The 21096-nt window shown below is 38.2% G+C and overlaps 1 protein-coding gene across 2 annotated transcripts in view; it reads right to left on the bottom strand.

The window, feature by feature from the left end:
• The window catches only part of FBN1 (fibrillin 1), a 226502-nt gene that overhangs the window by 28253 nt on the left and 177153 nt on the right, over nucleotides 1-21096 (bottom strand). For both annotated transcript variants that reach the window (XM_081290687.1, XM_081290686.1), the window contains exons 43-50: nucleotides 19563-19634; nucleotides 15808-15933; nucleotides 10574-10696; nucleotides 7306-7431; nucleotides 5535-5651; nucleotides 4615-4743; nucleotides 3713-3832; nucleotides 998-1123 (exon numbers count right to left, since the gene is read on the bottom strand). In XM_081290687.1, coding sequence (XP_081146813.1) covers nucleotides 998-1123; nucleotides 3713-3832; nucleotides 4615-4743; nucleotides 5535-5651; nucleotides 7306-7431; nucleotides 10574-10696; nucleotides 15808-15933; nucleotides 19563-19634 — 939 coding nt within the window. The remainder of the gene's footprint in view (nucleotides 1-997; nucleotides 1124-3712; nucleotides 3833-4614; nucleotides 4744-5534; nucleotides 5652-7305; nucleotides 7432-10573; nucleotides 10697-15807; nucleotides 15934-19562; nucleotides 19635-21096) is intronic.

Below are 21096 nucleotides of genomic sequence, written 5' to 3'. Positions count from 1 at the left end.
ACAAGGGTCTATAGAGGACTCAGAAACTAACAAAGCTTTGTCACATATTCAATAAGATCAGTTGGGCAGGTATTACTATTGTTTGAAAAGAGGAAACTGAGCTCCCAAAACATTAAAGGACTTGCTCCAGGCTAAAACATGATACGCTGGGCCCCCAAACTCAATTTTTGGAATCTTAAACGATACCCAGCAACTCTTATGTGGTAATATGGAAGTAAGAACAAAAATACCCACATACACTAAACAACAACAGAAAACCCTAACTCCACACCAAAAACCACTGGTAGGGGAAAAAAAAAAAACAACAACAAAAACCAACGCATTTTACAACAACAAAAATGTGTATTTCTGGGTCCCCTGGAATTCATGAGACTTAATTTGTATAAGTGGATAGCCACCTAAAAATCCCATTATTTAGAAACAGCTAAGGTGTTTTCTGAGACTTAAGTATATACTATGTCATGTTTAAGTTCAGGCTCTTTTTGATTTGTTTTTTAATTTGAAATTCAACCTGGTGAACCTTGAAAATCTTTACTGAAATAGTTGACACATAATATTCTTTTTTAGAGAATTTGTGATGTAGGAGATGGAACACCTGATCCTGAGGGCACATGGGTGAATCTGCATGTTTTTCTGTCTGAAGGTCTAGGTTTGCATCCACAGTTATGCAGGGCAAGTGTGGCTGAATGTCACCTAGGCTTTAGTATTTCAGTGGTTCCTGGTGATACTCCACTGATGGGCTTATCATCATCTGTGTTCTTAGGGGGAGAAGGGGCTTAAGTGCTGAGACAGTTTAAGCAACCGTACTTGATGAGTTTTTAATCTTAAAAATCTTAAAAATGAACCTTCTGACATATGGTTATCATTAGACCTTTGGTGAATGAAAACTCTCCATCTTCCCATTCACAAAGAATCAGAGCTTTGCCATGTTAAAGATGGAAGACCACAACAATTAAACACAGGATAGCAAACCTCTGAAGCCTTCAAATGCATTTACCTTGGCATCGTCTTCCAGTAGAGGACAAGGAGAACCCTTCTGGACACAGACATTTGAAGCTGCCTTCAGTGTTACTGCATGTTCCCAAGGCACAGATTTCTGGCTCCTCCACACACTCATCAATATCTAAAAGAATTACACGTGTTAAACAAAGTCAGAGTAAAATGGAGACACCATCAGGTACCAAATGCAAAACATACAAGAACAAAGTGCAATGGAACTTCAAAATTTACAACAGTTAGTAATATGGCATTATGTAAAAATGTGGATGTGTAACCAATGTGATTCTGCAATCTGTATACAGGGTAAAAATGGGAGTTCATAACCCACTTGAATCTAATGTATGAAATATGATATGTCAAGAGCTTTGTAATGTTTTGAACAACCAATAAAAAAAATTTCCAATAATGAAAGCTTTTCCCTGTGTCATAACACTGTGAGCTGAACTTCTAAGTTGTGGTGATGTTTTAAAAATTAGTTTTGATTGTTCTTGATGTAAAAATGGTTACCTGCGAAGGTCTTCTAAGAGGTGCGATGACAAATCTCTCACTGGTTGTTTAGCTAATTGAAAAACTGGAACAATACGCCCTGGGCTAAGAAAGCGGCAAGAAACTCCACTTCACCAATATACAGTACAGAAATTCTTCTTTCCCCCTTTTTTTCTTCCTTTGCTTAGGATTGAACCTGGAACCTCACACATGCTGGGTTACCACATGTCCTACTTTGCTTGGGAGATTCTCAGCTTATACTTGTTAACCTCACTTCATCATTGATAGTGCCCATTTTCACTTCCAAAATTGTCTCAATTTGGTCTATAAATTGCATGATCACTTTGCTTTTAGAAAAAGTGTGGTCAGTCTCTCTGAAAAAAAATCACTCATCACATTTCCCTCCCCAACTTTTTGCAGGAATTTGCAGTGAAGAAATATTTAAATTGAATCCCGAGCCATTCTCTTTTGGGGAAAGTTTTTTTCTATCAAAATATTAAATATCTTGCTTGGTGCAGTGGCTCACAACTGTAATCCCAGCAGCTCAGGAGGCTGAGGCAGGAGTATCACCAAGTTCAAGGCCAGCCTCAGCAAGTGAGGAAGGCCCTCAGCTAAATTAGTGAGACTAAAAAGGGCTAGGGATGTGGCTCAGTGGTTGAGAGCCCCTTCTTTCAATCTCCAGTGCCATAAATAAATAAATAAAATATCTCTTATATCAAGGGACTCTAATTTTAATGTGCTTGTGCCAATAGTTCTGCTCATGTTAAAATGTATTTGCATTACATGACTTTATTTGTAAAACATCCAGCTCAGGAAAAGTTAAGAAATTAACTTATTATCTTGATTTCATATGGTAAATAACACAATTAGATATTCTAGAAATATCTATGCAATTCAAAGTAATTATCTTCTTATGCAATGCAAAGTCAGTTTTTCCATCACTACATATTATCAGATTGTTTTTAAAATTTATCATATTCCTTGTGGTTTATTAATGAACTCAACTGCTCTCAATTGAATTATTCTAATCCCATACACCCTCCATTCCCACATCCAACCTTTTCTGTAAAAATGCTCAAATATTTATTTTTGGTTGTTGTTTTTGTCATTGGTTAATTCTTTTTCTTATAGTAGAAATTAGCTTGTAGGTGTCAGCTTTTTAATAATGAGAACAAATATTGTAGAGTGGGCAGATCTGTTGACCATTTAAGAGGTCACTTTTCTTTCTATATATTTTTATTCTGTTCATATAGGGACATTATTCATTAATTAAAGAGTAAATAAAATCAGTATTTAATAAAAGTAATATAATACTTAATAAATTTCATTTAGACTTAATTTGGATAAAATATTTCCACTTTTAATATATCACCACTTGACAGTGACGTTAATTGGATATAAAATAAAATTCCTCATCGACAAATATTAAGAGTAGAAAAAAATGTAAATTTTCTGATTTCACCCTGGAATTTATTTAGTCACTCATATAAAATGTTTACATATAAAGCAAACTATTATGTTATGGTTATGGTTTGTAAATATTTAAAACTGATAAATATTTTGAGCTCCATATGATTAGAAGAAATAAAATATAAAAAAAGAAAGAAAGTAAAAAAAGAAAATGGGTACTCATTGTGGATGAGTTTAAAGACTGGTAGTTAGGTGACCTCCATTTAACCCGTGTATTTATGAAGTTCTGACAATTATTACTATTAACTTAATGCCATGACATGTGTTGAGAGTAAAGGAATGCAAAACTACAAAATTTACAGAGAATTTATTTGTAGTAACACATTTCCACTGCTCTATAGGCTAAAAAAAAAAACATGAGAAATTCTATAACTACTTTCATTCAATTTCAAATGTGGTCACTTAAAGATTTTAAGTGGGTTCAGGAGTTATTATTAGTTCTCACCTATTGCCACTTAAAAACATATGATTCAAGTATACTGGCAGAGGAACACAGCATGTTCATAAGCTGTAGAAGAGCACAGCAAAAAAGAATCAAGGTCATATGACCAGCCATATGACCAACTACATCAGAGATTAGTACAAGGATAAGCTACTCCTGTCTCTCCAGAAGGATGAAACTATATCTACCTTTTGACTTTGGATTTTTAAAAATAAAGTATTTAAAAATGAAAACACCATTACAGAAAGGCTACTGTGGTGATTCTAGTACGATACCCAAATGCAGCTCATTTCCAAGCATGGATAACTCTCCTACCTTCACACTTGTCATTCTGCAGACTGTATCCAGGGGGGCAAATGCATCTGTAGGACCCATCCAAGTTTTGACAGGTTCCCGGTGCACATTTTCCAGGTTCTAGAAGACATTCATTAATATCTGCAAAGTAAAGGGAAAAAGAAGGAAAGTTTTCTTACGGGCATGATTTCTACCAAGCAATTCAAATTCAAAGAAAGTGGAATCAAGTAAAACACAAACATAAAGCTAATTAAAGTCCACAATTCTACCAAAAAGAAAAATAAATAATTCAATTAAAAAAATATCAGCTTTCCAAGGTATATAATATAATAACCATATTTTATTCTATCTACCACAAATTAAATGTATCTTGGAAAATGTAGTATATGAAAAGTCAGTGAGTACAATGAATTTAAGGGCACACAAAAGATTATATGACCCAGGCACAGTGGTTCACGCCAGTAATGCCAATGACTTGGGAGGCTGAAGCAGGAGAGTCACAAGTTCAAAGGCAGCCTCATTAATTTAGCTACTCCCTAAGCAACTTAGCGCTGGGAATGAAAAATAAAAAGGCTGGGCAGGTGGCTAGGTGGTTAAGTGTCATTGGGTTCTATCCCTGATTTCAAAATAAATAAATAAAATAAAATAATATGAGCATACTATAAAAGTATTTGAAATAAACAGATAATAAATAGAACTGCAACTGCTTAATTATTGATTTAAACAGTTTAATTGTTTTTATTTTAAGTATGATAATTTAATGTTTAAGAATAAGAAGAAAAGTCTTCACAAGCCTGATAAGTAAGATTCTACTCTGATTTTTCCTCCAGGCTTCTAGAAGGAAGGGTTAGAATGGAGACCAGCTGATTCTGTGATTGGTCTCCAGAACATCTTTTCTAGGGTCTTCCTGAGCTTGTACTTACCCACACAGGTCCTCCCATCTGGAGCCACCTCATAACCTTCATTGCACTGACACTGGAAGGACCCTACTGTGTTGATGCACTGGCCATTGCGGCAAAGGTTCCCATTTCCAGTTGCACATTCATCAACATCTGCCAACAAACAAAACAACAACAACATTTTTTTTTTTTTTACATTTTCCAAAGAAAATGTCAAAATTCCAGCAGTATCTATTTTGAGTTTCCATGGCCTTTGTGGACTCAGACAAACATAAGAAATTACAATGAAGGTCTGGTTTACATCAACAGACCTGGCTTTATGCATCTATCCAGATATAGCAACAAGTGACAATATTATATTAGAGGTTGATATTTTACTTTAGAAATTTATATCAATTTCACATTGATATTCATTTATATTTTATTTTTAAAAGCTAAAATTATGTAAAACTGATTATTCAAGCCAGCTTAAAATATTCTTTAATATTCTTATAATTAGAGGTCTATAAAATGAGCTTCTAGCTCAATACAATATTTGGTTCATTACTGTTCCCTAGAATAAAGGGAATTTTATACACTTGGTCTTTACTTCTTTTAAGAGAGGCTGCGGTGAAATATCTAAATGAGAAGGTCTACATTATTCCTGAATTGAGGAACTTCTTTTGTATATTTTAAAACTTAATTCCAATTTTTTGAAATTTAATTAATAAACAGCAAAGTAGATACAAAAATGATAGCTGAATGAGCATTTTAGTAAAAGTAATGGATGTAGTTACTGTAGCTTTCAATGAGCACATTATAATTGACAAGTCCTGTAACCAACTGTATGCACAAAACATCTATATTTTTTCAAAAACTGGCTGGCACACTGATGGTGATCCTAATTACAAAGAACACAGATAAAAACTGATGTCTCTTGGTGATGCGCTATTTTGCACACGCACCTATACAGTCATTGTTGTGAGAAAGGATGAAGCCATGATTGCAGCGGCAGTTGAAGGAACCAATTGTGTTGCGGCATGTTCCGTTCCCACAGGCATCTCTTTCACATTCATTTATGTCTAGAAGGAAGAAAGGCCATAATTATTAATGAGAAACATGGTCATGGGGTCACTGAAGTTAAAGAGCACTCCTATGCAGGCTGAAAGCTTCTCCATATTGGCAACAGCTCCACACACAGTAGAGGAAGCTCCTATGAGAAACCAAAGAGGCTAGGTTTTAAATTTTGGGAGTAAATGGTTTCCTTGGTTGGCACATGAAAAGAGGCAAGCTGAGGACATGAGAACTAGATGAGAATTATTTTATTCTATTTACTTCTAGAATTCTCCTCCCTTGCCACTTTTGTCAAATATTTTCACTTAAAAATGGAAAAAATTCTGTGTGCATCTGGGTCTTGTTTCGTTGCCACCTTTGGCAAACTTCAACTTTTGGGACTCTCACTCCAATTTACCAAAAAGCAGTGACTCACCTGGCATTACTCTGCAATCAGCAACAAAATAACTGGCACCTTAAATGTTTTTGCACCTCACCACGGCAGCTAGCATCTTTCTTAAAAAGAGTTGGTGAATGTCATATCATGTTAAGGAAATAATAAAAAAAAGAAAAACTAAGTGAAAGAAAGTTGCTACCACTGGCTTGAAAGAGTGAGGCACAATGAGGAGGGGCAAGAATGAAGGAAGAGAGGGGATGGGGAAGCAACACTTAAGGAGAGAAAAAGGTGATGATTAGAGTTAGGATCAGATTGTGGGCATGAAGATAAATTATCTGTGATCTGAATCAGGAAGTGATTGCTGTCTCCAAAGTGACTCTAACCAGTGTCTGTTGAAGTCTGCCTCCAGATGAGTCAGCCACTGTGCCAGCAGTCAAGAGCCTTTGCTTGGATTGTTCTTTAGCCAAGCTGGTGGAGTTCTTTATTAGGACACATTCTTTGTTAGGAGATTCCAGAAAATTCAGGTGGATCAAGGAGAAAAAAGGTTGGGGAGCATCTCAGAGCTATGCAAGGGTTAGATCAGCAGGGCTGATTATGTTCCTTTAACTTGACTCTGGAGAAGATGAAACTTGATGAGAATGCTGTCTGATGGATGAACTAGTTATTGTCAAGGGCGAGCGGTTTAAACATTGCTCTACTGATTCTTCTTCTTCCAGATGTGAAATTAATTCATGTTTTTTAAAGCCCCCAAAAGACGTAATGGTAGAAAAGGACTTTAAAGTAGAAAAGAAAGGAAGAAGGTGAGAAAATGAGTGATTACATATTGGAAGTTTATTCTAGGTCAGTATCCTGACATTACTGAAACCAAGGAAGAGATTTAAAATCTTCTTTTTCCTCTAGAAAAATGATTCTTCAATTTTTTTTTTTTGCCTTCATGGGATATGTAACTTTATCCTTTGGTCAAAAGTTTTTCTAGGACTGGGGTGTTGCTCAATGATAGAATTTTTGCCTAGCATGCACGAGGTTCTGGGTATAATCACCACCACCACCACACACAAAAAGTTTTTCCAAAACTGTGACAGCCTAATGAATATCAAGAAAGAGGCATATTATACTCAGATTGCTAAAGATCAAACGATATATCACTACTACGTACCTGCCTGTGTTTTTATTTTATAAATAGCAAAATAACTATAGAAAGACCAATGTTCAATTTCATACCTATTCAGATGCAAATAAATTTCCAATAAGATGTGAAAAAAATGAAATGATAATCACATACTTACCCAAACACATGGTTTGATCAGCATTTGTTTTGAAACCAGTATGGCAAAGGCAGTAGAAGCTTCCCATGGTGTCAATACACTGTCCATGGCTGCATATATTGGGGATTTCTTGACATTCATTGCGATCTGCAAAACAAAGCATTTTAAGTGAGATTTAGAAGACAAAATCAGACAAATCTGGATGCTGAAATTTAGTTTTTCTTGATGGTCACTCAAATTGTCCCATGTCACCATTGCTTTATCTAATTCCTAAATCTTTTAATTCTATCTGATCAAGTCTTCATCTCTCCAACAACTCCTTTTAGCCCTTGACAATCCTAATGTGTCTTCATATTTATTCATAGGAGAGCTCTCTTGCTTTGCTTCTGCTGGTCTTTAAGCTCTAAATTAGATTTGTGATCAACTGAATCTCTTGCTTTCCTGAAATCTGATTATCTGAGGGGTAGAATTTGATGCATAGGTTCACAAGTGACATAATTACATACTATTTATCATCTCTATTTTTTTTTAAAGCTTTCAAGACTCTATGTTTAGAGTAAATGTAATTTGAAGGGCTTTAGACCTTCATGATTTTCCTATTATCACAAAGGAAAACATCTCTGCACAGGTGCCATTGACCATACAGTGTCCTGCTTTTGGTTGAAAATTCAGACTGTTTGCCTGCCCTCTCTACTGAGCACACAGAAATTGGGAATGAACACTTTTTGCTACATAGAGCAACGCTGTTTGTCCCAGGACAGATATCTCCTCTGTTTGGTGTGTGCAGGCTGCCATTTTTGCAACTCTAAGCAGAGCCTATGGATCACCATACTGTTTAAAAGTCCTGAATGAGGTTAAAGATATCATTATGAGAAGGAAATTGGGATTGAGCAGCTCAGGACCTATGGCTAGCCTGTGCAGAAATGCTAGTTAACAAATTGTGATTACTCTTCTTTTAGAAAATGAATTTAAAATGAGCAAACTGCTTCCTACGATGGGCAGAGGAAATCAATTTTCAATCCCAATTCCAGTGAAGGGAGCCGAGCTTGAGGAAGGCCTTTATCACTTTCAGGGAGAACTGGATCAGGAAGTGTGCAGGGGACTAGAACTGCCTTGTGTCTGGGTCCCTCAAGGAAATAGAAAGCACTGAGGATCTTCATAAAAAGGGACTCTCAGTGCTTTTTTCTCCTTTATTGCCCTACTTCATTCTAGTTAAAAAATAAATAAGAAAATATGGAGTATTTTGAGGTTCCTGAGGTGAAATAAAAGTTACCATTCTAGAGAACTCCCTTGCTAAATTCTTGCTTTGTCTTGAGACCAGAAAACTAGGTTTCTAAAGCACCAAGATTTGAACTCCAAGGAGACAATTTTTGAAGTTGGAATAAATAGTCAGCAGAGAGAGAGGAGGCCACCAGGAAATGGCTGGGAAGAAACTGTTTCCTGTCTTGAGATAGACATTTCAGAAGGCGGCTGCATTTGCTATCCACCTCTGAGGTCAGACTAACATCCAGAGCAGAGATATCTAGTTATTCTCTCAGCAGCAATGCAGTTGCTAAAGTCAGCCGTGATTTGGGATTAGAATCAATTTATTTACTAATTCATATAAAAATCATATGATAGAAGGTTTTAGTTCTTTCCCTTTTAAGCATAGGCAGAGAGGAGTACTTTACAATATGCCTGAAAACTGCCAGGTAGAGGTTAGCATTTCAAGATATTTAAAAAAATTTTTTGAAGTAGGATGTAAATGAAGACATTTCCAGAATAAAGTCTTCAACCCTAGGGGCCAAATAGTTATACAACTCAAATACATACCCTTTCTTCAGAGGATTTCAATGAATGAAGGAAATTGAGCTTTGGGCTACAAAAACAGTCACTCACTACACTTATCCTGATAGAACCAGATGCATTTTATGTATTTTAATATTCTTCAAGAAAATGTGAAAGGGCTTAAGCCCCAGCAGGCTATGGCTGGATGTCTTACCTTGATGTATAAATAGCTCTGTCCCATTTCATGCCCAAGTGTGGAAAGGTGTGAAATGGCACATTCTATATTATCAGCAGTTCTTTATTTTGACTGGAATTATTTCGCCCAGTTCCAAAGAAATATAAATTAAGAGTAAAATGCAGGGAAATGGTATCAATGCCAAGTTTCACTGAGGGTATTGTGGTTCATATCAGAGACGTCCCCACTTTTCCTATCCGGTATTTTTAATATGGATAACAATAGCTCTGTTGACAAAATGCTAAATACTTGCACATGTTCCTTTAAACTCAACAAAACAAGTCTTGATTCTCAAAGTGATTTTTTGTTCTGCTCTTACACCCGCTTCCCACCAAAGTCTCATAAAACAATGCAAAATACCCTTCAGAGAGCACTGCACTTCCTACCACTTAATCACTGGCAGGCAAGGAAATCCAAGGAAAATCTGACCATGTTCCCCTGAGTTGTTTCATTCACAAATGCATAAAATATCCAGGAAACTCACTTGGAAATGATCCGTAAGCAGAATAACACATTTTTTCCTGACCTCTTTGCTAAATATACAATGATTTATAATTATTTTAAAACTTGCAGGAAAATTATTCTCAGGTATTATTTTGCTTCTGGTTTGAAACACCAGTGTTTTAAGCTTCATGCCACTGGCTCAAAATACCATCGAACACGGAACAAATTCACCATCAATATAAGTTGACAAGGCACCCATCCTTATTTCTACCACATCCTTGACCAAAGTGAACCATGAACAACTCAAATCTCTAGGGAACACAGTTTTTCATTTACTATAGGTGTATTACAGCTAAACAAAGATTACTGATGTTTTCTGCCTTCAGTAGGTGATCTTTTGTCTGTAAGACATTTGGGAAGACAAGTAATGCTTCTCTTCAGGTTGATCTGGTCCAGCTTGAGAATGAGATTGGGGTATGAGGTGGAGAAGCCTCCCCTGCTGCTCAGGGAGAAGGTATGGAAGTAAAAAAAGTAATTTGATCCTGAATACTGAATATATGTGAGGGTAGGTGTTTACATGTGGGATAGTAGATAGGCAAACCTGAAATGTATTTATGTACACAATCTCCTTCTTGTTTTACAAATACCTCATCAATAAAGTGGGAAAAAGCTAAGTGTTTAGACATTTTGACAATTTTCCATTTTTCTAATTTTGCTAGAGTTTATCTATTTCAATCATATCTCATATATTCTTCAGCCTTAGATCTCAAAAGAAATCTGGTTATCAGAGGCTTGTGAAGATGGCCTGCAGGGGGATAAGAGTGGCAGGTGGGCACCACTTACCGTCGCACTGTCCTGTGGGCGTGAGGCGATAGCCAGGCTTACAGTCGCAGCGGTAGCTGCCTGCAGTGTTGATGCACTCGGCACTGCGCTTGCACACGGGGCCGTTCTGACACTCGTCAATATCTGCAAGCAGAAGAAAATGTAATTCCAAAGAGCACAGAATCTGGCGTCCAGGCAATGCAGTCTTACTTACATCTGATCTACTGAAAAGTCAATATGGATGTTTCATAGCACATTTATTCATAATTGCTAGAACTTGGAAGCAACCAAAATGGCTTTCTGAGGTGAATGTATGATAAGTAAACTGTGGTACATCTAGATGGAATATTAATGAATATTCTAAATTTCTAAAAAAGCAATGAGCTATCAAGCCATGAAAAGTCATGGAAGAAACTTAAATGCATGTTACTATAAGTGAGAGAAGACAATTTGAAGAGGTTATATAGTATATGATTTCAAGTACAAGACATTCTAGAAAAGAGGAAACTGTGGAGACAGTAAATAGGACAAAGTAGTTTCCAATAGTTAGGAAGGAGAGAGGGATGAACAGGCAGAGCATGGGAAGTATCAGGGCAGCAAAACTATGCTATCATACTGTACTGATAGATATGTGGCATTACAAATGTATTCAAACTCACAGAATCTACAATAGTAACAGTGAACTGTGGACTATGGGTGATAAGGACACGTTGGTATAGGCTTATTGATTATAACAAATGCAAGGAGGTTGTAGATAATGGAAGAAACTATGCATGTATAGGGCTGTGGGTATATGAAAAATCTCTGCACTTTCTTCTCAATTTTATTGTGAACCTAAAACTACCCTAGAAAATAAAGTTTACTTTTTAAAAAAGAGAAGACTGAAAACCCATTATCTAAAAACTCCAGAGCTTTTCTACTTCAGTATTATCATTCATATAGGCAATTTCTTGATAATAATTACACATGGACTCTTATGATGCTCATATCTTTAAAACAAAAAAAAGTCATTTGGGGTTAGGGATACAGGTCAATAATGGCATGCCTGCCTAGTATGCACAGGCCCTGGGCTCAATCCCCAGCAAAAACAAAAACAAACAAAAAGCTAAGTCTGAAAAAGTTGGCTCAGATCTACATATTGTGGGGTCGGGCTCCAAATTCCTTAATAGGACACCCATAGCACAAGAGTTAATAATAAGAATCAACAAATGGGACTTACTTAAACTAAAAAGTTTTTTCTCAGCAAGAGAAACAATAAGAGAGGTAAATAGGGAGCCTACATCCTGGGAACAAATTTTTACTCCTCACACTTCAGATAGAGCCCTAATATCCAGAGTATGCAAAGAACTCAAAAAATTAGACAATAAGATAACAAATAACCCAATCAACAAATGGGCCAAGGACCTGAACAGACACTTCTCAGAGGAGGATATACAATCCATCAACAAGTACATGAAAAAATGCTCACCATCTCTAGCAGTCAGAGAAATGCAAATCAAAACCACCCTAAGATACCATCTCACTCCAGTAAGATTGGCAGCCACTATGAAGTCAAACAACAACAAGTGCTGGCGAGGATGTGGAGAAAAGGGTACACTTGTACATAGCTGGTGGGACTGCAAATTGGTGCGGCCAATTTGGAAAGCAGTTTGGAGATTCATGGGAAAGATGGGAATGGAACCACCATTTGACCCTGCTATTGCCCTTCTCGGACTATTCCCTGAAGACCTTAAAAGAGCATGCTACAGGGATACTGCCACATCGATATTCATAGCAGCACAATTCACAATAGCTAGACTGTGGAACCAACCCAGATGCCCTTCAATAGATGAATGGATAAAAAAAATGTGGCATCTATACACAATGGAGTACTATGCAGCAATAAAAAATGACAAAAATCATAGAATTTGCAGGGAAATGGATGGCACTAGAGCAGATTATGCTTAGTGAAGCTAGCCAATCCCTAAGAAACAAATACCAAATGTCTTCTTTGATATAATGAGAGCAACTATGAACAGAGCAGGGAGGAAGAGCAGGAAGAAAAGATTAACATTAAACAGAGACATGAGATGGGAGGGAAAGGGAGAGAAAAGGGAAATTGCATGGAAATGAAGGGAGACCCTCATTGCTATACAAAATTACATATAAGAGGTTGTGAGGGGAATGGGAAAATAAACAAGGAGAGAAATGAATTACAGTAGATGGGGTAGAGAGAGAAGATGGGAGGGGAGGGGAGGGGGGATAGTAGGGAATAGGAAAGGTAGCAGAATACAACAACTACTAATAGGGCATTATGTAAAATTGTGGATGTGTAACCGACGTGATTCTGCAATCTGCATTTGGGGTAAAATTGGGGGTTCATAACCCACTTCAATCTAATGTATGAAATATGATATGTCAAGAGCTTTGTAATGTTGTGAACAACCAATAAAAAAAAAATAAAAAAAATAAAAAAAAAAAAGCTAAGTCTGAAACTCAGCTTTTTAAGGCCAGGACTTTATATAGGTATAGTCTAATGATCCCCAAGATTTTATGATTCAACAGGGCTGCTTTGGTCTGGAAGGGTGTAAGATCTGCAGAGCATTTCAAACTTTAATGTCCATATGAATTACTTGGGATCTTGTTAAAAAGCAGATTCTAACTCAACACATCTGGGGAATGGTCCCAGAGTCTGTATTTCTAGTAAGCGCCCAGGTGACTAGGGTGCTCCCTGCCTTCCAGCTGCAGGGTTACAGAGACTGCTGCTTAAATTACTGCCACAAGGCAGTCCAATCAAGAAAGCAAACATTGGAGATTGCACATAAAACTACTGAAAACAATCCAACTCTACATATCAAAGCAAAGAATAAAATGAATATCATGTGTTTTAGAGCTTTTACTTTGCTCAGGAGTTGTTTGCCTGCTTTTATTTTATTTTTTTTTAAACTGGGACCAATGTCTGTATTGGCTGTCTCTTTAGAGGTGTTCTGGATGGCCTTCACCCCCATTCCCATTTGTCCACAACAAACACAACAGGCAGGGAAGTGACATGTGGGAATTTCTCTTAAACACTTGTTTAAACAACAAAAACCCCAGATACCTGATATAGTTCAATTTCATGACATCACAAAAGTTATTGCACAACTCATGGGGCAAAATACATGCTCCCCTCTCTCCTGCTTCAACAGAATGATCTAGTTGTCTATGTCCAGTAAAGGGAATATCTGGAACATTGGTGAGAAGTCCTTAGCACCAGTTTTGGGTTTTCACACAGAAGTGGACTCAGCCAAAGAAGTCCTACCAGGAGGTGGCAAATGCATCAGCAGATGCCTCTCAGGTGTGTGTTTCTGTGGTGGGAGAATTGCAGGACCATTAGTATGAACTTCAGTGAGTGGGAGTTCCTGTGAGAGGTGGGGTGGATCATGCCTCTCCATGCAAGAGATAGAGCAAAAGTATGCTGCCTTGTTATGATGGACCCAGCACCACCTCACTCACTAGGTCTGCCCTGATCTTAACCAAGACCATAAAGAAACACAGAGGAGAAGCCACTGGAGAAGCCAAACAGTGTCATGGACAAGCACTTCTGTGATACATCAGCCTAAAGTCTGATCAAACACATACGTGGGGAGATAGATATGGAAGCTCCCTAAACCACTTCCAGAATCCATTCCAGTTTCAGTGCTACTGAGGCATGTATTAAATCAACCTTCATTTTCCGATTTGCTAAGAGTGTGTTTCCGAGAGCTAAGAGTGTTGGGAAGCAGCTGAGCCTGATTAGTTTTTCACATTGAAGAAGAAGAGTGTATGAAACCAAAAATTGGAGGCCTCAGTCATCTTATTGGCCACTAAATGCTACCCTGACAGCAAGGAGACAGCTCTACTTGTCCTTAGCACTCTGACAAATGGTATTTGCAACTCATGTATGTTGCAAGGTCTAGGTTGACTCTGGCCAATGGCTGCTGCTTTAGCATATATAAGTAGTGAAGAGGTACCAAGGTAATCACCCAAGAGACCTCTGAATGGAAGGGAAGAGGAAATGCCATGAGAAGTTGACAAACATCCTGGTGGGGTAAGTACCAGGGGGAAAGAATATGACCAAAAGGAAGACGGCCATCTCCAGCACTATAAGATCATTGCCATGGCCTCCTTTCTCCTCTCCAGTGTCCATGTTTCCTGTCCAGGAACCTGGTCTTGGATGACCTCCAGAAGGTAGGGACTGGGACCAAGGTCTGCACTGGCAATCTCTTTAGAGGTGTTCTGAATGGCTGTCACCTCCATTCTCACAACCAACACAGCAGACAGGGAAGTGACATGTGCAAAGTTCTCTTAAACACTTGTTAAGAAAACTTAACAGGTATGTGGTTACTAACAAACTAGAACTTTCCCTGTGGTATATAAATCATCTTTAGTTTAGAAAACCAAATGTTTTTTTTAAATATTAAAATGTTGACACATGCTATAATATGTGCCCTATGAGGATGATAACCTTTTCTATAATGCATCATACTCTACCAGAGGACCAAAGTTCAAGTATTAAATAGAAAATTATTCCAGTTATTCTCAGGCATATCACATATTTAATATCCAGTAATGTCTCCCTGTTATTAAAATACAGAAGAATACTATCTTCCCCAGATGTAGGAAGAAATATGAAGTGCTATAAGGAATGTTCAGACTCATAACATACGAGAGAGAGAGTGTGTGTGTGTGTGTGTGTGTGTGTGTGTGTGTGTGTGTACACAGCAATAGGAGGTAATTTGAAAATGAAAAATAGTACCTTTTGCATGCATGCCAACATTTTTCATATAAAATCAAATTTGCTGTCCTTGCCATTTGGAATTCTCTCATGCATTTGGAATATTTGCACTAACCTTGTTTTCACTTGGGAGTAGCAAAGTCTCCATTTGTTGGAAGAGAACACTGACTTTAAGATTCAAGTAAAGATGACTGTCCACTGATGTTTACTTTCAAGCAATGTGAAACAAAAGAAATCTATGTGACACACCCAGGAACCCAAAAGATTTTTCATATCAGTCAGGAAATCTAATACATTGTGTCTTGGGGGAGGGGGCTGCGGAATGCACATCCTGGCTTTCCCACTGGGAGTTAGAGAGGTTTTTGCATGAAACTTCAAGTTGTTCCACACCATGCCCTTCACTATACCTAGAGTTTGAAGCACTTCTGAAATTTCAAGTTATGAAGTTTGGTGAGGGTGTGTTTAAGAAGCTCGTCAGCTGGCTCATTGCTGGATATGACATAGTTACAATGCCACTTACCTTCACAAACCAACAACTTGTCATTATAGAAGAACCCCACTGGACATTCACATCTGAAGCTGCCAACCATGTTGATGCACACTCCATTTTCACAGACTCCTGGGATTTCCCGGCATTCATCAATATCTAGAAACAGAGTTGCTTGTGAGTGATAGTGCAACATGTGATCCCTGCACAGGGAAAGAGAGGACTGAAAGGGCATGCGTGCATGTGTGTATGTGTTTGTGTGTGATGGGAGGAGGAGAAATCAATGAAGAGCAAATTGAAATAACTAAGCTACTTTCCAAACATTCATGTGTCTATGTGGATTTAGTGTCTTTTTGGCTTTGTTTCAGAACACCAACTTTGCACAGGTAGGAGCCATCTTCATATCCACTGGGCACTGTGGATATACCAGATGAGTAGGTTAAAAGTGACTGTCAAGAGGAAATGGCCTCTTGCCTCCAAGTGTGCAGCCGTGTTTGGCAAAAATGGAAAGGTGACTTGAGGAACAGAAGAGAAGTCCAATGTTATGGAGAAGTGCCATCTTTCAAGTTCTACTTCTAATCCCCATTGCTCCTTCATGTGGCTATAGAAAGGAGTAAATGAGATGTGGGGCTGTAAGCTGGGCTGGAGTTGAATGTGAAGACAGGGTTAGCACCAAGGAAGGATGTCACTGCAGACTGTGTGCTTCCTGAAGCTGGGGGCTGGGACAGCTCTACTTGTCCTTAGCACTCTGACAAATGGTAAATGGCTAATTCTAATTTGTTACATCAAGAACCAGTGTCTGGCTGGGTGTGGTGGTACATGCCTGTAAGCCCCTGGGATGGCTTGGGAAGCTGAGGCAGGAGAATCACAAGTTCAAGCCAGCCTCAACAAAAGTGAGGCACCAAGCAACTCAAGAGGACCCTGTCTCTAAATAAAATACAAAATAGTGTTGGGGATGACTCAGTGATGGGGTGCCCCTGAGTTCAATCCCTGGTATCAAAAAAAAGAAAAAAGAACCCATGTCTGGAAATGGGTTGGTGAACATTAAAATAGGACCAAGGTAGGAATGAAAGCAGAACCAGGATCCTGGCATTCATCAATATCTGAAGCTATAAAGGGATACCTGTGAGCAAGTCTCAGAGCCTCCTCACCAGCCTGGCTTGCCTCATCTGCTTCCTACCTGCTTCCTACTCCAGGCCATATAAATGTCCTCTGAAATAACAGTAAAAATAGTAATAATAATAGTATTCACAGTCTCTGGCTGCATGGCTAGTGTGCTTCTCAAAGAGTTGACCTGTATCTATTCACTGAATCAGCACAGCCACCCAGTGAAATGGTGTCTAGGTCCTATGCCTGTCTTCACTGTGCAGATGAGGCAACTGAGGCCAAGCCAGAGGAGGTAACCTGCCAAAGAGCACATAGTCAGTGAGAGACAGAGTTAGGATTTGTTGGAACCTGCTAACAGGATATCCTGCTCCCTTATGCTTCTCCACATCACCATCCTATATTCTTCACAGGACGGTTTTCAAAGTGCTTGTTCCCCTGGAGGACCGCTCCAGCAATCCCTTGACAGTGTGACAGAACACTTCCACTGAAGTTTACGTAAAGCTACAGTCTAGGATACAAGTCACCCTTCCACTAGGCTTCTATTACTATTGTTGAGCCTCTTGGTTTACTTATAGCCAGGAGCCTCTGCAAGGTACTTTGCATAAATTGTAGGAAGATGCTTATAGATTCTAGGGTACCTGGAGGAGCTGCTGCAGATTCAGAAGAATCCCATTCTAAAACCAACCTGTTTCAAAGGAGAAATTTCACAGGCCACAGGTAGATTTAAGACCCTTTTTCAAAGGGCTTGATTCTGTTTGAAAGCAAATTGATCTACTTAATGGGGGAAAAAAGTTTTGAATCTCAAAGGGTACAATCTCAAAACACTGCTATTTTGAATACAGACACTCATGTTTTCAGTCTTTTCACACTTTTCTCATGTTGTTAAACATCTATGAGAAATCAAATCACAACTTTATATTGTCAACAAGAAAACCAATAGAACCCATTCTGTTGGTGCAGATTAAAACATGAAATATCATATTCATATTCATTTGTTTAAATGTAAGTGATATATATTACCAAGACTAACAATAACAGGCTGAGTCAAATCTCTAGCCATTGCTAGGTGTAAAATAGCAAAAAGATATATTAAAAACCTTGCTTTCTTTTCTTGTGTGGATTTTACTTGAACTTCAGCTTAGAGAAGTTTATATTTTAAGACAAGATTAATAAACATACTATGGTTTTAGTCCCATATGAATGGACTCTATATGCCAACAATCTTAAAACCTTTCAGAAAGAAAATATAAAGCTTAAATAAAACAAAGTTTTTCAGCCATCTAAATATTTTGTCATTGATGGAATTTGGTAACAGTAAGCATATTGCTAAATACCATGTTTCCAGTTTTTAAGAGCTGGAGGCAAAGCAAGCCATGAGTCAGGGCTGGGTTCAGGTCCCAGCTCTGTTATTAATTAGCTAGGTGGCCTTGGATGAGTCCATTTCCCTCTCGGGGCCCTCAACTGTAAAGCAAGATATTTGAACTGGATGGCATTTGAGGTCTTTCCAGCTCTACTAGTGGACAATGCTAATGCAGTTTCAAGCTGCTTCCTGCCCATCCTGGAGGGCAAGTCTTGCTAGAGTACACGCCTACTCTGCCCATGGAGAACCATTACTACCAAAGACCACTTATCTGCTGATCACAGATTCTAAGGAGATTAAAAGATCTGTTTCGGGAAGGGGAAAAACAAAGTAGCTAGGGCCAGGTGTTTCATGCCAATGTCATTTAGCAGTTTTTCTTTCCAAACCATGAAGTTTCTTTGGATGTTGACTAGACTGTGGAGCTATATGGATTTGGCACTAAGGAAGCCAGGCTGATTGCTGGACCAGATCCTTGTTTTCTTAAACAAGGTCATTGGAAAGGCTGATGTAGTTTTCAGTTTACTTATTAGGAACAAGGTAGAACAAAGCAAGTGGTGATCTTTGCTACCACACACAACAGCCCAGACTTAGGGGCATCTAAGGATACATATAAATCACACCAGGGAAAAACTCTGAGATCACAACAGTTTTCCATCACTTTTATGTTATTTGGTTTAAACCACAAGGGCACTGCCTACATTGGCTGAACGCTGTGTAATACTTGTGAATCTTACGTAAGCACCTCTATCACAGTGGTGGTCTCTGCTCCAGTTACCAGACAAGGTCTTAGATGGAGAAGATTTTTAGTTTAATTCTGAAATTCTCCAAGCAGGTGATCCAAGGAGAACCCATGTAAGATAAATTTGATCCACAAGAAGGACTTTACATGAACAACCCACATGTAAGGTATTGGTGTGAAAAATTCATGTAAACTCATCTTAGAAGGAAGGAATGGGAATTACAGTCAAATCAAATGTCAACTGGCCATCCTCCCAGAATCTCTCTCTTTGTTGATGCCTAGGCTTGGTTTAACTAAGCTTGATTGTAATTCTGTGAAAAGCTTTCCAGTCCCCTTAATCATGAGCAGCAAATGCTTCTGCCAATTAGGTGGAGCAACACAGGGTGTTTGCACAGCTTATTCCAAACTGAGAATCCATGTTTCAATAAAGCTAAAGGCATGGTTTCACATTTTTTTCTTCTAAGAAGAAGAAGAAGACAAATAAAATAAACAGAAAATGACAGTATGCACTCCCTTTTCTAACACAAGGACAAGGAAGAAAAGTCCTGACAACGCTCACGTGCACATCGTCTCCTAACTCACCTACGGGTAAGCCGGTGTAAATGTCGATGACAAAGCCTGGCCTCTGGCTTCCACAGAGCGTAGCAAATTCATCTGCAATAATTGAACAACAGGAGGGGTGGGGATCAGTAAAAGAGCAAGAATTGGCTGAAAGAAATTACTTTTTCTTTTTCCCAAAAGGTTTGGTGTGGAAGAAGTTACTTTTAAACAATATTACAATACTGAAATGGTCTCTCTTTTGAAGAATTGACAACGAGAAGTAAACCTGGAAATTCCTACAGATGTAACCCTCTCTCTATAAGACAAACGCTGAAGGAAGAATGGTATGTGGATTGATAACGAGGGAGAAGTACAAGTCTCCATGTCGCATGCCACAGGCTCCTCTGAGCTGCCTCTGAATTGAGCTTTCTATTTGAATACTGTTCAGGTCTGAACCCAGAGACTGACAAGAGTGCCTCTCTCCACTCTGTAATGAGGGATCTATATAGGGTCCAAGGAATGCTTACAGAAGCCATTTTCTCAGTAGACTGGAGGCAGATTGTGGCAAGTTCTTAACATCAGATCTATTAATGGCCAATTCATGTCTATAAACCAACCTCATCATTAATTTGGTTTTTGGACCTGGATTTTACTCAGAATGGCACTCATGTACTCCTGTTCTTTCTCTTCCCTGAATTCATCAAAGTTGGTAATAAAAGATGAGCTAAATGTTATTGGTGATCTGCTCTAACTCGGAGATTTTGTAACTCCAGGTAAGCACGACTGGTAAGGTATGGTATCAGTCTAAATCCAAGATGGCCATTGCCTTTCTGGTCATGCCTAGAGAAAATGAGTAAAAGCTTTCTGGAATTATTTGAATTAGAAAATAGCCTGAGCCAGGCATGGTGGCACATGTAAATCCCAGCTACTTGGGAGGCTGAGGTAAAGGATTGTTTGATGCCAGGAGTTCAAGGCCAGCTTGGGCAGTATAGTGAGACTCTATCTCTAAAGCATTTTTAAAAATCCTAACATATAGCATGCTATTCTCCTAGTGCTTTATTTTCTTAGACTATGAGTGTCCACTTAGAACAACTGCCACAACAGCTGACATTTGTCATCCAGAGAAATTACAAGAACTCCTAAAATATGTGCAAATTTCAGAGTTAGTGAAAGGCCAAAACTAGATTTGGCCAATATTTATCATGAAGAAGAAATCTTGAATTTTAAATGATGCATATATAGGTTCTTAAAACTCAAAGACAGTCATTTCTGAAAGTAAATATTGTCTATATCAAGGGTTTCCAAAGTGGCCTCCAGGAGAATTAAAATGACCTATTAGGACAAAATAGAAAACAGTCGGAATTCTATTTTTGTAAAATCTGATCTCTTTAAAGATGTATTTTCTGTATAATTTATATTGGAACAGTTCTCAAAAAACAAATGCAATTTTCAAGATAACTTAAAACAAATAAATGCACATACTTTTATATATAAACACACATGCCAAGTTTGTATACCCTCCAGATTTTTCATTAAGATATGATCCTGAAGACCATTGTTCAGTCAGGGTCATTAA

The sequence above is a fragment of the Spermophilus citellus genome (genome assembly GCF_964194105.1).
Source record: "Spermophilus citellus genome assembly, chromosome: 4".
NCBI lineage: Eukaryota > Metazoa > Chordata > Mammalia > Rodentia > Sciuridae > Spermophilus > Spermophilus citellus.
Note: the sequence above shows the minus strand (reverse complement) of the source record. Positions and strands in the feature narration are given on the sequence as shown.